Source organism: Haemorhous mexicanus, chromosome 2 (assembly GCF_027477595.1).
Source record: "Haemorhous mexicanus isolate bHaeMex1 chromosome 2, bHaeMex1.pri, whole genome shotgun sequence".
Lineage (NCBI taxonomy): Eukaryota > Metazoa > Chordata > Aves > Passeriformes > Fringillidae > Haemorhous > Haemorhous mexicanus.
This window is the reverse complement of record NC_082342.1, coordinates 38,819,005-38,834,515: the sequence shown is the minus strand read 5'-3', so window position 1 is coordinate 38,834,515 and position 15,511 is coordinate 38,819,005. Positions and strand designations below refer to the sequence as shown.

At 42.4% G+C, this 15,511-nt stretch overlaps 1 protein-coding gene across 2 annotated transcripts in view; it reads left to right on the top strand.

Annotated features, from left to right (window-relative positions):
- The window catches only part of ME3 (malic enzyme 3), a 117,774-nt gene that overhangs the window by 85,586 nt on the left and 16,677 nt on the right, over window positions 1–15,511 (top strand). Inside the window, exons 5-7 of one of the 2 annotated variants that reach the window (XM_059838519.1) lie at window positions 262–423; window positions 3,305–3,408; window positions 14,625–14,734. In XM_059838519.1, coding sequence (XP_059694502.1) covers window positions 262–423; window positions 3,305–3,408; window positions 14,625–14,734 — 376 coding nt within the window. The remainder of the gene's footprint in view (window positions 1–261; window positions 424–3,304; window positions 3,409–14,624; window positions 14,735–15,511) is intronic. The other variant, XM_059838520.1, reaches the window with a different exon arrangement.

Genomic DNA, 15,511 nt, shown 5'->3' with positions numbered 1-15,511 from the left:
GCTACAGTGAATTGAAGTATTCTCCAGCAGAGCTGCTATTGTCCCACTGTGTGAGCTGCTCCCTGTTAACCACACTTTCTCTACCCCCAAAAATGAGCAGCACCCTGTTGCTGACAGCTAATTAACATGCTGTCGTGGACAAGGAGCAAATCTCCATTGCACGGTGCATCTGCAAAGCAGCATCAGTGTGGAAACAGTGGAGCTGGTTTAGCTTCTAGAGCCTTGGTAACCCCATGCAATAGTCTCTTTTGATCCTCCTAGGCTATCGTGGTGACAGATGGAGAGAGGATTCTTGGTTTAGGAGACCTAGGAAGTTACGGCATGGGCATCCCAGTTGGAAAGCTTGCTTTGTACACAGCTTGTGGTGGAGTTGACCCACAACAATGTCTCCCTGTCCTACTGGATGTTGGCACAGACAACGAGGTAAGACAATTTTTCCTAAATCTGACATGGGGGAGAAAGAATCAAGATTAGCGCTTAACTGGGGCCAGTTCCCTAAATGTGGGGACAAGGCTGGAGACATCCAAAATGAGATGATGGCTAGACCAGCACTGCAGGAAAGTGGGAAGGTTTAATTCCAGTTTGATGCATGAGAACCTTTTTTCCTTATGGGGAACTAAAATAAACACTAAATAGACTCATTGTCCCCTGGTGAGAGGACTCAGAGTCTCAGAGATACCAGCGGGAGCTGAAAGCTCAGCTCCACCTTTCAGCATGGCAAGGTGAGTTGACAGGCTTTGTACAGGAAGTCCCAGAATGATTCTTCCTCTGGTAATTGTGAGGGAACAGGCAGATATTCATGTCTGTGTAGAGATGACTATATTCCAGAAATGGAGAATCCCTGATGAGTGGTTTGGGAATGATTAATGTCACTGTTTTGTTAGATTACACATGTTACTGCACATGATAACCAAGCAAGAGGACTCCATCTGTTTGCAGATTCTTGCCTTATGACTCTGGCTCAGAAAGGCCAAAGTGAAACATTTCAGCAATGCCAGAATGGACATCTGTGAGGATGTCTTTTTAAAATTAATATCCTATAGCAATTTGTGATGGCCTGGGCTTGTCCATTTTTGTAAAATGTACTTGCGCCTCACATGACCCCAAACCAAACACACATTTCTTGAGGGACATAAAAAATCTGGGGTATAAGAGCTTTGAGTTTGTGTAAAAAGACAAATTAATGCTGACATTTTCAGACATGCTGATGCTCACTGGACAGATTTTCTGCACCCCTTTCAGTCCTGCCCGAAGCCTCTCTCACTGGACCCTTGAAAAGAATGAAAGAATGCAAAATCAGTGCCCATAGTTGACATTTGAGAATCTCAATTACCTCTTTGGTCTCTGGCCCCTGGATTATGTTACCCCTTTAGCATAGCGGCCTGTCATGGACTTTTGGAATACTGGGTGTGCTCGTCTCAGCCTGATTCATGGTCTTTCCTGAAAAGGGAGAGCTCTGAGTTTGGACCCACTGAGGCTAAAGCAGGAATTAAGTCTCAGTCTCTCACTCACTGCAGTCTCCAGTCAATAGAACACTGTACTTGATTTGGGATCCTTCATGTCTTCCTTATCCTCCATGCTGATCTGCATGCCACCAGTGCTTTGAGCCTCCCAGCTGGAGCTTCTCCTAGAGGGACCTGGATAAAAGTGCCCTTCCCATGAAAAGCATCTGATGGGGCATGTCCATCTTGTTTCTGTCGCAGCTGACAGGGGACACTAAAATCCTTTTTAGTCCTCTGCAAGGGTCAGATGGCATCAGAAGAAGGGACTTACAGAGTCAGTCTTGGACCCTTTTTCTTCTGCCCAAGATTAGATGTAATTTATGTGTTTAGGAACTTCTCTGTGGTGGCAGTTTCCACATCTGGGGTTAAGATATAGAAGCCTCTGTTTTCCAGCAATATGAACAATGTATTTCCTCACAATATAAATAATTTGTTTGCTTATTTATTTAATGGCTTTCTCTTGTGCATAAACCCAGATTAACTGAACCCTCAGCACATCCTAGGAGCATCCTGTCCCACAACTAAACTTGTTTATCAGTACATTAATAAGATACATTCATCCTGTTCATCTCTGCCCATTAACATCTGGTGAGCCAAGGGGGACTCTGTTGCTAACACATGATAAATAAAGGTAAATAAAGCCATTGTATTATATTTTTAGCGTCAGTTGCCAACTTCTCCTCTTGACAGTCCATAATACTTTGGGTACACTTTCAGCAAATCAGTCTCTTTTCAGAGCTTGGCATTTCTCGTCTTGTCTGTGGCAGAATTCTGTGCTCCGTGAACAGGGCCCAGAGTACACAGTGCTGTAGAAGCAATCAGGGAAGTTACACAAATGGGTCTCCTTTCTGTTTCATGGCCCTGCAGAGCCCTAATGTATCAAACTCACAGGAAAACCTCTTTCATCTTTCCTTCTAAGGGAAAAGAGCTGTAGCTGTAAAAACAGATCTGATATTAGCATACCTGCCAATATTTAGGTCTATATGGCTGCAGGACAATAAGTTTGAGATGGCTCATCCTCCCTTCATGTGGAAAGTTTGGTTCCTGAAATTGGAAGGGAAGTAGAGTTCCTTTGCAGTGACTCTCAGAGGTGTTGGTCCACCTGTCTCCTGCCAGTGTTTGTCCTGTAATTTTTGTGCTGACTCAAGCCTTTTTATGTGGCTTGTGGATGTTGATTATAATACCTTGGAGGAATGGCCTGATTTTATGTTCCTATTGGGAACCAAAATATAAATTCATCTGTTGTATGAAAATATCTTGACTTTATACCTGCCATATAACTGAGGTGAGTGCTAGGCAGGTGCAGGTCTTGGGAACATTCTGCCATCTGATCACTGATTGTGGTCACCTCTGTGCTGTCACCTAAAAGGCCTAAATGACACATCATTTCAAGTTATATCAGGTGGTCTTCATTGCACAAAGCACTGTTTGTGGTCAACAGCTTTCCTGCCCTGAGTGCAAAATTAAGCACTGAATGCACAGTGAACACCCACACAGGGTCAGTTTTATTCACTAAGAGTGAGGCACTTTGGCAGAGAGCCTTTGGTAGAGATGTTCTGGGGATGCAGAGCTCCATTTCCTATGGTAGTCAAGAGGGGTTGCATCCCTCTGACTTTATTTTTGCTAAAAGACAGGCCATAGCTTCCTACAGAAACACTTCCTGCTTGAGAGGAGACGTGTGAGCTGGCATAGTAAGTAAAAGTAATATGACTTCATCAGACAAAAATTTTTGGTACGCTGGGACATAAATCTCTGTCCATCTGCAGAAGAGAAGATGTCAACAGAATTGCTTTGTGTCCTAGGCTCTCCTGAATGATCCACTGTATATTGGACTGAAACACAAGAGGGTTCGTGGGAAACAGTACGACGAACTGATTGATGAGTTTATGCAGGCAGTTACCAACAAGTAAGTGGGGTTATATACATGGCTCCTCCGGGCTGATTCCATTTAAGAACAAATGTTGCAACTCCTGAAATAAACATCAGTATAATTGATCATCCAAGCAAAGGAAGGTCATTTCAATGCAAGTCTCCTGGGTGGTCTGCAAATGACTCTTTGTGCTTGAGCACTCTGTGTCAAAAATATTTGTCTCCAGAGAACTGAAATGGGACTGACTATTTATAAGCATTTCCTATCCACATAGGCCAGAGGTGTCAAACATATGTCCTGTGGGCTCGATCTGGCCTCTGTCACGTATTTATGAGCCTCATTCAGCATAGTCAGAACCTAAACTTTGGTTTGTTTACACTTCTGAAAGGAAGTTTCTAGCTCTTGCCATTGTGGAGGAAATCATCTAAATGGAAATGGCATGTTCCTTCACACAGAGTGGAGTATGCAGACTGCCTCTGTAAGGCTTTGTCAAAAATAAGAATTTTCCTGCTGACATTTAAGTCTGTGGAGTGAGAAGGCCACGATTACAAGCACTGTCCTTTTACCAGCTGCATACTTCCATTCATACTCAGTAACAGGGATAGATAACTGATATACCAGGAAGTTTATTATGGGAAGAGCAGAGCTACCATCTCAGCCCTGTGCACCTCTCTCTGAAAAATAATAGAAAATGTATTAAAATCTCCATGACCATCCAAAGAGATTATCCTAAGAAAGAACGTGAGCTCAGTTGTTCAGGACAAAAAGACTCATATTTGGAAAATACAAGCTCCTAAGCAGCTTTTTTTTGCCTTTTCCTAAAACCACAGATGATACTGATAAGGAGCAGCAGAGAGCTGCAGTCTCTGCCTGATTGCCAAGCTGCTGCCTGTCTTTTCTTCCCAGGGAAGGAGCTCTGTTTGATCCTCCCTGTGGTCTCCAGGCAGCTGTATGTGTGTGTGTGTGTGTTCCTGCACAGAGGGGAGGGAGCGGGTGGTACGTGTGTCATCACCTCACAGTTCCCTGTCTCCCTGGAGGTAGGAGGCACCATGAGCAGTGTCTGACACAGCACCTGCCCATCCACTGAGAAGGATGGGTTTGCACATGACTACCCTGCTGGCTGTGGGTGGAAGAAATAGGGACAGAAATGCAGAGAGCTATCCAGTCACAGCTGAACCTTCTTTACATTTGATAAAGAAGGTAAATTATTTGATAGGACAAAGGACATTTGATAAATGTCATTTGGTTACATTGTAGTATTATGTTAGATGCTTTGTGCACTGTCTAGTGGGAAGAAAGTCTTAGAGGCTAGAAAACTGGTAAAACACAACTAAGAAATCACAAGAGACAAGTAGAAATTATTTAAGAGTCATCAGGGTTGATTTATGGAGGTGTTGTTTATTTTCATTGTAGTCACTAATTAATCCTTCAGGGAAACCCTATCCTGCTTTTTTTTCTGGCCAGAAGATCATGGGGGTATTGTAGTGTTGGTGTTGATGATAGGATGGGAACATTGGAATGAGAAAGCAGATGACGGTCTCAGCCATCATAAATTTGGCTCTGAGATTTATGCTTGTGGTGTTAAATGCAAAGCTCATTGCACCCACTAAAGACAATTTGCCTTTTCTGTGCTTGCTCTTGGAGAGGAAGGATTGGCAGTTATTTTCCTGTGTTTAGTTTACATGAGCTAATCTCCACATTGACGGGAGAAGACCATGAAACAATCAACTCTTATCTTGGGAGGCTGTGAAGTCATGTCTAATGCTTTCATCCAAGTATTGGTAATCAAGTTCCTGGGGCCCCTGTCCCTGCTTCTCTATTTCCCTTAACCAGGATGAATTCCTTGAACACAGTAAGGCCCCTGAAAGCTCTCAGCAAAGTGGGGCTGAGAAATTCTGCTTTGCACTTCTCCATTCACATGTGTAAAGTATTTGGAGATCCTAGAGTGAAAGGAGCCATTACCCTATAGCATCATCCTTACCACCAACATACTTTAAAGCATTGTTGGGGTGTGATCCTTATGCACTCTGGGCTAGTGAATAATCCTGCTATCAGCCGGGGTTTGGCAAACTCATATGAAGCAGGTTCATTTGGTCTCCAATTTCCACTGGAATGATTGGATTCAACCCAGTAGGAGTTCTCGCTTCTGTTACAAAAGGAAGCAGAAATTGTTCAGAAGGTCAAGAACATGCTGCTTTATTGTAGCCTGCTTTCACTTTTGAAGCAAACTGTAAGTATGAGCTGCTGCAACCTCTTATGCAAGTCCGTAGTTTCACATGCAAATTCAGTTACTTGGGGAGGAACCTTTTGGTTTTTTGCCACAAATCCCTTGCAATGTGGGGGTTTCCTTTTCATTTTGATATTCATGCAGAAATTCTGTCTACTTCCTGAGGGTACTTTAACTTCTCATGGAAACCATTTGTCAGCTCCTCTGCAGGGGTACCTCCCACCCTGTCAAAGCACTGCTGGCTCAAGGGACATTTGTCACTGAAGTGGAATGTGTTGGAACCCACAAAAAAGCCAAGGGAGTGAAGATTTAATCTTGTAATGGAATAATAATATCAAACAGATGTCAAATTTCTGCTGCTAGAGACCCATAGAGTCACTAGAAAGGACTCCTGGTCTCATAGTACCCACCTAGTAATGAAACAAGGCGTGTGCCAGAGGCTTCAGAATGAGCAGTTCCAATATTTTGAAACAAAGTGTGGGCACCCTGGGCAATTTTAGGGAGAAAAGCTCTTTCTGGAACAGCTGGATAAATTTTGGTGTTTTCCTGCTGCCTAAACCACCATTCATTACTCTTTCACCTAAAACATGTGAAACATGTAAAATGACTAAGCTCTTTAACAACAGCTCTAAGCTATGCCTGTTGCTCCTCTTGGGAAGCAACTACATGCAAAATTTGGCCCATTGAGCCTACCTGTGTCTGAATGAAGCAGCCTGACAAATTGCTGTTTTCTCACAGTGAGCAGCAATGTGCTCCACATGGGAAAATGCACTGCTTCAGTTTTCCATCTGCTCAGTTACTGTGGCAAAAAGTCAGTCTTGCTCTTAAGCTGGTACATTTTTTTAGGCTGAAATAAGTATTCACCTAAAGTGTCCAAGGATTGTAATCAGAATAAACCACAGAGTTTCTGGGGCTTGAATATCTGATCAAATTAATGCTTGTGTGGCTTTCATCATGCTCCAAGGAGCCAGACCTGTCCCAGAACTCCATCCTCCATTTAGAGCTCTAGCCTCAGTCACTGGCTGGCAGATGTGGAATGTGCAGCCTGAGACTCTACGAGATGCAGTTCCCCACGCCAGCAAACCGTGTCACAGAAGCCTCATTAGCCTGTCATAACTTCACTCCCCTTTCCTTTCCCATCAGTGCTTATTAACAGAGTGACCAGGGGAACAAGCTTTCTGTGTCATAAGGCAGAGCACAGGAGGCATCAGGAGATCAAGTGTTCAGTTTCTCAGATGGGAAAAGAAAGATACCTCTGCTGAGTTTCTTTTTCCTTGTGGATGTTGCATACCTGATTTCTCTTTGCCTAATGCCTTCCCAGTACTTTTACCCACAAACATACCAAGTCAGGTCTCATCAGAACCTTTTTGAAAAGAAGCCACCTCTGTTTCAGCAGTTTTTGTGGGTCATGGATCACAAATTCACCAGCACTTTCCAGAAACAAAATCACCAGTACAGGTAGGCCCCCATGTTATTTCTTCACATGCTCTGGTTAATTTGGCTAATTGATCCTGAAAGATTAGACTTTATTTTCTAGGTACCAGTATCTGGGCACTGATGGGCTTCAAAAAACCCTCACACATGACTTAAAGTCACTCCCCAGCATCTGTGTGTCTGTTGGGAGGCCTGAACACCATCACTAGTGCCCTGGGCATTGTGTAGGCCAGATCCAGCCCTCATGGAATACAAGGTGGATATTCTCCTTGCCCATCTACCCCAGTTACCATGGCCAGAGGGACTCTGATAGCATTCATGAGGGAGAAGTGATGGAGATGGGAAGGGCCACCCCAGCTGTCCATTGTCCTGGCTTGATGTGAGATAAGATCATCAGCCAGCATCTGTAATCTGCTTTAAGACACTGGATGATATTTTAAGTCAAGGAACAATATTTAGGTTTCATTAGCTTGATTTTCTGCTACTGAGGAATGACTGAGCTCCAGGTGTGCTGCTAGGGGTCACTGTGGCTTTTATTGCCCTGAGTTCAAATCCTTTGGGGTAACGCAGTTACAGGTTTCACAGAGCCCTCTGCTCTGGGCTTTTGTCTGGGCTTTTCCACCTCTGCCAGATGTACCACAGCAGTTTCAGTAAAATGCAGCTGGAGAAGCTCTCTTTGTGCAGAAGGTACAGGGTGAGGCTCTCTTCCTTGTAGTGTGCCAGAGGGTAGATCAAGGCTACATCTGAGGGTCACCACTAATATGGTTGCATCTCTTGCTTTCGGCCTGCTCCTGAGGAGCCTTGTAGCTCCAGCTGCAGTGCTTCCTCTTGCCAACTACAAGCAGGATGGTGTCATTTTGCATAAAAGCACTAGAATGCTCAAAGCAGCTATCAGTGCTGGTCTTAGTGCTTTAATGTTACAAAATTGTATGTGCAGAATAGTTGTTTGGAGGTTTTTCCTTAAAAAGAATATCATGAAAGTTGACTATGAACTTTCAGGATTCTTTTTTCCCCAAGAACTTGGTAATCTATCTTAATTTCATTTTGCCCCTTATCCTGTTTCTAACAGTAGCTTTTAGCAGATGCCCTGCTAAAAACAGCAATCCTTAGCACATCCCCCAGTTTCCAAAATGTACAATTCTGGGATTTCCTGATACGTTTGTGCTGCAAGGGGTGCTTTTATTGACACAGCACTCCCTGAATCCACAGCAGGCTCTGTGCCTCAGAGCATGGTGCTTATGTTTATGTTGGCAGAAACCCAGTGAGACGCCTGCCCAGTGTTAAAAATGATTGGTAGCCTAAGATGATGGTGAGGCAGGCAGCAGGTCCTGTTGGGTTTGTGATGCAGCTCCCTAGCATGGGATTTCTAAACCCAGGACCCAGAGTTCCTAAGTTTGTATTGGCTCCAAGGTCTCCCTGGAGCCTCCTCTCTTCCAGGCTGAACAATCCCAGCTGTCTCAGCCTGTCTTCAGTAGGATAGATGCTCCTTTGATCATCTTCATAGCCTCCTCTGGACCCACTCCAACAGGTCCACATTCTTCTTGTGTTGGAGTCCCCAGAGCTGGATGCTGGATCCAGGTGGGGTCTCAGAAGGGACATAATCCCTTCCCTTGCCCTGCTGCCCACATTGCTTTGGATGCAGACCAGAACACAGTTGGCTCTCTGGGCTGGGAGCATATTCAGTTCTCCATCCAGCAACACCCCCAAGTTCTTCTCCACAGGGCTGCTCCCAGCTGGCCTCTGAGGAGGTGCCTTACCAAACAGTGGCCTGTGGCCAGGATTTGTATGGCAGAGTACTGGTCTGATGAGAAGCCTGACAAGTATCACAGTAACAATTTAATGCTAAGATTGGCTTCAGGACACCAGAGAGACTCAAGTTCTAGTCTTGTTTTAGTTGTTTGAGTGGACTTCATTTTTCCAATCTTAATGCTGAGCACTTGGCAAGCATGTTATTTTTCTGATGATGGGCTTCTCTACAGATAATTTAGTTTTTCTTGGAAATCTGAATTTGGTTGCTGGTGTTTCAACAACCACAATAAGATGACAAGGGCAAGGACAATTTGTTTCTTCTCTGCCTGGTTTTATCTAAGACTGTGAAAAGGAGTTGCAGCTCCTCAAAGCAGATTCCTTGCATCATGAATGGCTGAAAACAGTGCTATAAAATTTTTAATTCAGACAAGGACTGGAACTTCTTTCTTATGATTCTTTCCATAAAGGAACAGGGTTTTCTAACAAATACTTTTTTTTTTTTTTTTATGCATGCATGTAAGAATGTATTATATTGCCTCCTCATTGTCAAAAAAAAAGCCCTTTTGATACTGGTCAGCAAAGGCACTGCACAGGTCCTCAGGCCACCCTTGAAGTTCTGACTTGGGCAGTTTTGGTCAGATGCTTCTCAAATGGTAACTGCTGCCTCATTAATTTTTTCCTCTCTGACCTCATGGCTTATAATGAGTCTGGATGAACTCAAAGAGGTACATACAAAAGAGGATGAAAGAGAAAATTGCATATTGAGATTGTTTAGGCAACTGAGAAGTCTCTTGAATAATGAATCTAAAAGCAATGTAACCATTGCTCCTTTTCTGGGATTCATGCTCTTTTGTTCCACATTTTTGTTCCACCACTTGTTCCAGGTGGTCATCCAAGGGAAATGTGTATCATTCTCTGCAGGGGATACAGACTTTTCTGAGAGCATCTTTTCTCTTGGCACAGCCCAGGGGTTCTGTGTAGATCTAGTTGGATAGTAACAGTACCAGAGCAACAATACAGCAAAAAACAAAGCATGAATCCAATGTTTGTGTATATCCCAGGAAAAGGGATGAATTCTTAATAAAGATTTTCAGGTGATAATTTTTACAATAGGCTTATTATGTGTTTAGCTCCTAGAGTTATCCTTCATTAGGGTGACATTAGTTTGTACTATTATTTTAATCAATAGTGTATTGTTTCATTGAAAGTACTGTTTGTACAAGGTCTGCTAGGCAAAGGCTGGAGATTGGACTAAAATGAGTGTATGGGACCATTCTATAAAGCATTTCCCAGTGAGGCTATTTTCACAGGAAGATTTTTGCAAAGTATGAGAGCCAGAATTTGGGTCATAATTATTTGTGACACAAAACCATGAAATAAGCAAACTAATGAGACCGCAATATAATCTTTTCCTGAAAGACTGGTGAATTTTTTTTGAATGAGGAAGAACTGACAAAGTGTATCTTTTTGTTTCCAATTCTGTAAAATGGGTAAATTAATTCCAGAGGTGGCAGAGAACAGGATCCCCCAGATGGAGGTCTGGCAGCCAACAGGAGACATGGTGACAGTATTAAATAATGCCTCTTGTAGTGTAACCAGTTACAAGTTTCAGCATGTCTGAATTCTTTCAAAAACACCTCTGTCCAAGGATCCTTCTTGACAGCCTACAGATGTAAGAATGACTCATGCTGAGGGGAAAGCTCCAGTTCCACAAGGAGACATAGAACTACAGAGATCCCACAAAATGCGAACTGCAGTGTGCTCAAGAGGAATGGCAACACTTTGAGCCCAAAACCATTCAAAAAATACAACTTTCCCTTTTTTGAAAGGGAGATAAATAACGGAGAAATGGGAGAAACCACACTGGACCGTGGCACTTGCTCAGTTTCAATGCACCTTGTCAGTCTGAAATCCTGATAGTGTACATTGAAGCTTTCCTTTTAGATAAAAGCAGTCAGATCCTGGCTGTTTAACTATTCATGTCCCATGCCAAGAAGATCATAGAATGCTCTAGAGAAGATGAATCATTGACAGTCAGGATGAGATTGCTGGAGAGAGCCAACCTTAGCTGGCTGTGCCTTTCCTGGACTGGAAAACATTCAGTCCTGATGTGACCTGCTGATCTGCTTCCAAATCTCCTTCAGGGCTCTCAGCTGAAAGTTAGGAGATGAGTCACATGGATCAGTGGAAGAATCTATGAGAACTGACAACAAGCCAAGCAGACTGACCTCAAGAGTCTCTTCCTATCACAGCAGTTTTGAAGATCTCTCTGCAGGGCCAGCATCAATTCTTGCTTCAAATTTAAGAATATTTAAATGTCTTGAAAGGGATCTTCAGAAATCCTTGTTCAAATGCTAACTTTATGAACACTTTTTCTATTAAATGGTATCCTGCACCTGTAGACAGCAAGTATGTGAGTACTAACTGGGACTGCATTCATATCAGATGTGTTATATTAAACAGAACAGAAGGTTCAACAAAATCCTCATTAAAAATTATTCCTCCAAAGGAATTAATTAATTTTGGTTTCTTAGTGGGAAATACAATGTTTCCAATTAAACACAATTTTGCAAAAGCAGTTTTCATTTGAAAACTTTATGGTGGGGGAAGACTGGCCAGTATAATTCACTTCATCAAGTACTTCTGTGCTTGCTGACGGGGGACCACTTGGGCACCGTACACAAGGGATGGAGCAGGGCAGTTTCTGCAGACATCAACAAAGAAATTGCAAACATTGAAGGGCAGCATGGTATTGCAGTGAAAGGGTGATAAGCCAGTGACCTAAGGTGCATGACATATATTTAAGATGCTCCCAACCAGATCTTCCCAACTGTGATAATTAGATAATATTAGATTACCTCTCCTAATTTAGGTGTCTAAAGTTAGATATCTAAATTTAGGTTGGTCATCTTAGTCTGCCTTCATAGACATTCTGAAGAAAGAGGCATCTCCAGAGATGTTATCTACTTCTATTTTTCACTCAGACTAGCTGAAAGAAGTTGCTACTGGATATGCCCTTTCTGTCCATGGTCTGAGAGGGCAGTCAGAATTGTCCAGCTGGGCAATACACAGCTGGGCATTACACAGCCAACTTTTAGTTATGTAAAGGTAGTGAAAGAGATCCCATTCTGCACTGCATTTTATTGGCTGGATTCCAATACATGTAGCAGCTCTTGGAACACCCTTTTCCTTTGCTGTACCAAGTATTCTCCACCATCTTACCTGAGCTGGACCTTTTCTTAGCATTGTTGCATATTAAAGGACTTCTGTGCTTCAGTGCCAAGTTGGCTACATTTTACTTTTGGGTGCAACCCAAACATTCTTTGTAGAAAGCTCTGAATTCCTTTGGGATGAAAAGAATTACACAAATATTGAGATGCTGGCTGTGGGGGACAGTAGAACTGACTCATAATGTTGATGCTCACAAAGATCTTAGTGCACGTGGCCCCAGCAGCTGGTTTGTTCAAACTCCTTGCTAAGTTCATCCTTAACCTGCTCTGGTCACCCTTGGATGGAGCACAGCACGCAGCCGCCAAAGTACCACTAGAAAAGGGCAGCAAGATCAACTGGTAGATTTCTAATTTCAGTGACTTTGGGTAGCACAAGTTCTTTAAATTTCTCTCAAAACTTCAGTAAGGTGAGTAGCCCTTGAGGACTAAGATCATGATCTGAGATTCCCATCTTTAGCTGTGAATCTGAAATACTTGGTTCTTTCATTTAAAGCATCCAGTCATTGGATCTTACCGTGACCAATTTGTGGTCTTCATGAATGAAAACTTTAGTTTTCATGTTATTCAAAGGCTCACGTAAGCTCAAAAATGGAGTTCATACTTTAAAAAGCTCAGTAGATGTATTGCAGTGAAAAAGAAAACAATCTTCAAAAAATACCTTAGTGAGAAGAGCATGCAGTGCAGCACTGTCCTGTCATACTGAGGGGCAGAAAGAGAAATGTTTATGGGCTACCATTCTTCTTCTGTGCTCTGCTTAATAAAAAGAGATCAAAGATGAAAACAGAAGTAACTTGTTCACTGTCCCATGCTGCAGACCACAAATGTGAAGTGAGGAAGGAATTCACAGAGCTGGTCACATGTACATTAATGCTGGCTGAGATCACTGATTTTGTTAAGCAAGTCAGTAATGTTACTTCCTCAGTGATACCAATAAATAAGACTGGTGTTAGAGAAATAGTTTCTATAGCAACTGAAGTTGCATAAAAATTTGCTAATTATTTGCTGTGAGATATTGGCAGATGTTCTGGATGCTGTGTCATCTCCCTCTTAGCCATGTTTTCCTTACACATCCAAATTATGAATAAGAGGAACATCTATTAGTAAGCTGATCTTCAACCAGATGAGGTTGCTCAGAGCCCTGTCCACTACCTCTCTGAGCAACCTGTGTCAGTCTTTAACCCCCACACTGTAAAAAATATTTTCCTTACATCTAGTTTGAATTTACCCTCTTTTAGTTTAAACCTGTTACCCCTGGTCCTGTTGCTACTGGCCCTACTAAAAACTCGGTCCCCATTGTGGTCCTTTTCTAAAAGCAAACACAGAGAATGAGAAGCAACCTTTGTCCCTTTTTGAGACCAGGGGATTTATCAAGTGAGAGATTCTCAGGATGGAAAAATAAAGGAGCATAATGCATGTGCCTATCCTTGTCTCCTTACTGACAGATATAATTGAAATGGAAAATAATAATAATAAAAAATTCAAGGCCCTTCTACAAGAGCCTGACTGCCCACACTGTGAGTGCCATGAAAAGACCTTTTCATGACAAAAGCCTCAGTTCTCAAATGGAGTATGTTTTATCCAGTATCAATTTCTACACTAAAGCAGGGGTGTTCTGCCTCAGATTTCAGTGGCAAAGGAGGAAAGTCTGAATAGAAGATATGTAAGGTGATGCTACATCTAACAAAATGCAGCTATTTAGAGCCCCTTCACCTGCCTGCAGCCCAGAGGTTGCTAATAGTTGCATTACTCATTCCCTGAGTTTCTCTCGCTGCCCTGTCACATTTATGTGTGAGAAACTAGTAATTATGATCCTTTTAGATTCTATTTGCAAAGCTTTAATGCAGCCTAGAGTCATACAAACTGCTGAATGTGTATACATATGGACCGGTCTGAATATTACCCAATTTATAAACTGCACACTTCTCCTTGAAATTGCTGGAAACTACTGGACAATTATGGAAAGTTTGCAATTATTTCCTGCCTTTTCACTCTACAGGTCACTAGCTGTCATTGCCTGCTGGTTTCCTGCTAAACAACTCAGTGGAGAAAAACATTTCCAAACACAGAACTGTGGCTGTGAAATCACACCATGAACCACCCAGTCCCACTGTGAAACACTCACTCCATGGGATCCTACAAGTAGATTTTTTTCTTATCTCTTGGCCACTTAGAGTTGAAGTGGGCCCCTGGTGGTGTCCCTTCAACTGCTGTCCCCTTTGCAGTCAGATTTGCTGTGATGCAATGTGGCTGCTGCAGTACAAAGAGTGTCTCCTTTGCTTTGAGAAGCTCCTCTGCAAATACACCACTGAAAATTTGTCATACCAAAAGTCCAAAGATGCATGTACATATAGGTATGTAAGTACACATATCAAGAAGCAACTTGAATTATGAATGCAGTTTAATCCTGGTGTCCTGGTGACTCTACATTTCTCAGTGTGTGGACCTTAGGATGGGTGTGATCCTGTTTGCTATTGCTGTGCTGCATTTCTGTCACGATACTTTCATTTCTGCACTACAGAAATGAAAGCTACATTGCCTAGGTAAAAGATGTATATCTTGTCCTATGTTGTATAAATATATTTATGCATTTTAAATTGCCCTTTAACTTGCAGGTATGGCATGAATTGTCTGATCCAATTTGAAGATTTTGCCAATGCTAATGCTTTTCGTCTCCTCAATAAATACCGCAACAGATACTGTACATTCAATGATGATATTCAGGGTAAGTACTGCTAGGAAAATCAAATTTAACCTTCACCTCATCATGAGAAGTGTTGGCTAATATCACAAGACTGTTTATTATACCGTAGTCAGATGTCTGACAAATTTCAGAGTTTACACAGAAGCATTTAAAAATATAAACAAAAGCTCAGCCATCTGAGTTGAAAAGTGAGTCTCCATTGTTTTTAGGAATTTAGCTGTTCATTGAAGAAACATTCAAGGGAGAAAATGGATCATATGCTTTAGATTACACAGGTAACTTAGAGAGCTCCATTAATTTTCTATAATTTAGCTAAAACAATGATGACGTTTTAACAGTTATGCAAGGCTTTCCGTTTTCATGAGCCAGGTAGTCATTAGCTGATCCTGGCATTTGCCCTCTATTGTTTTACTCTTTACTGCATGCACAAAAATAAAGGTGAACCAGCTTCTTTCCTCTCTGTGGATGCTAACTCTGCAGTAATCTGAGAACAGATCTGTTCTCCCCTAGCGTGGTTAACATAACTCTTCCAGTGTCACAGAGAAGTGACAGCAGCAAAGCTGGGGTTATAGCAAACAAGTCTCCAGGCCCTGAGAGGCTCAGCAGTCAGCAGGATTGCTCAATGTCCACAGGGATGCACTCTGCACCCCAGTCTGATGCTGACTTTGCTTTAAACCTTTGGAAGGGCTGTTTGCCCATTTGACAGGGACAGGAGCTTCCCAAGTGTCTACAAACAACCAGTTCTCCTCTGAGTCCCTTCATATTTTCTTTTGTCTAGTCCTGCTGGAAACATGCAGA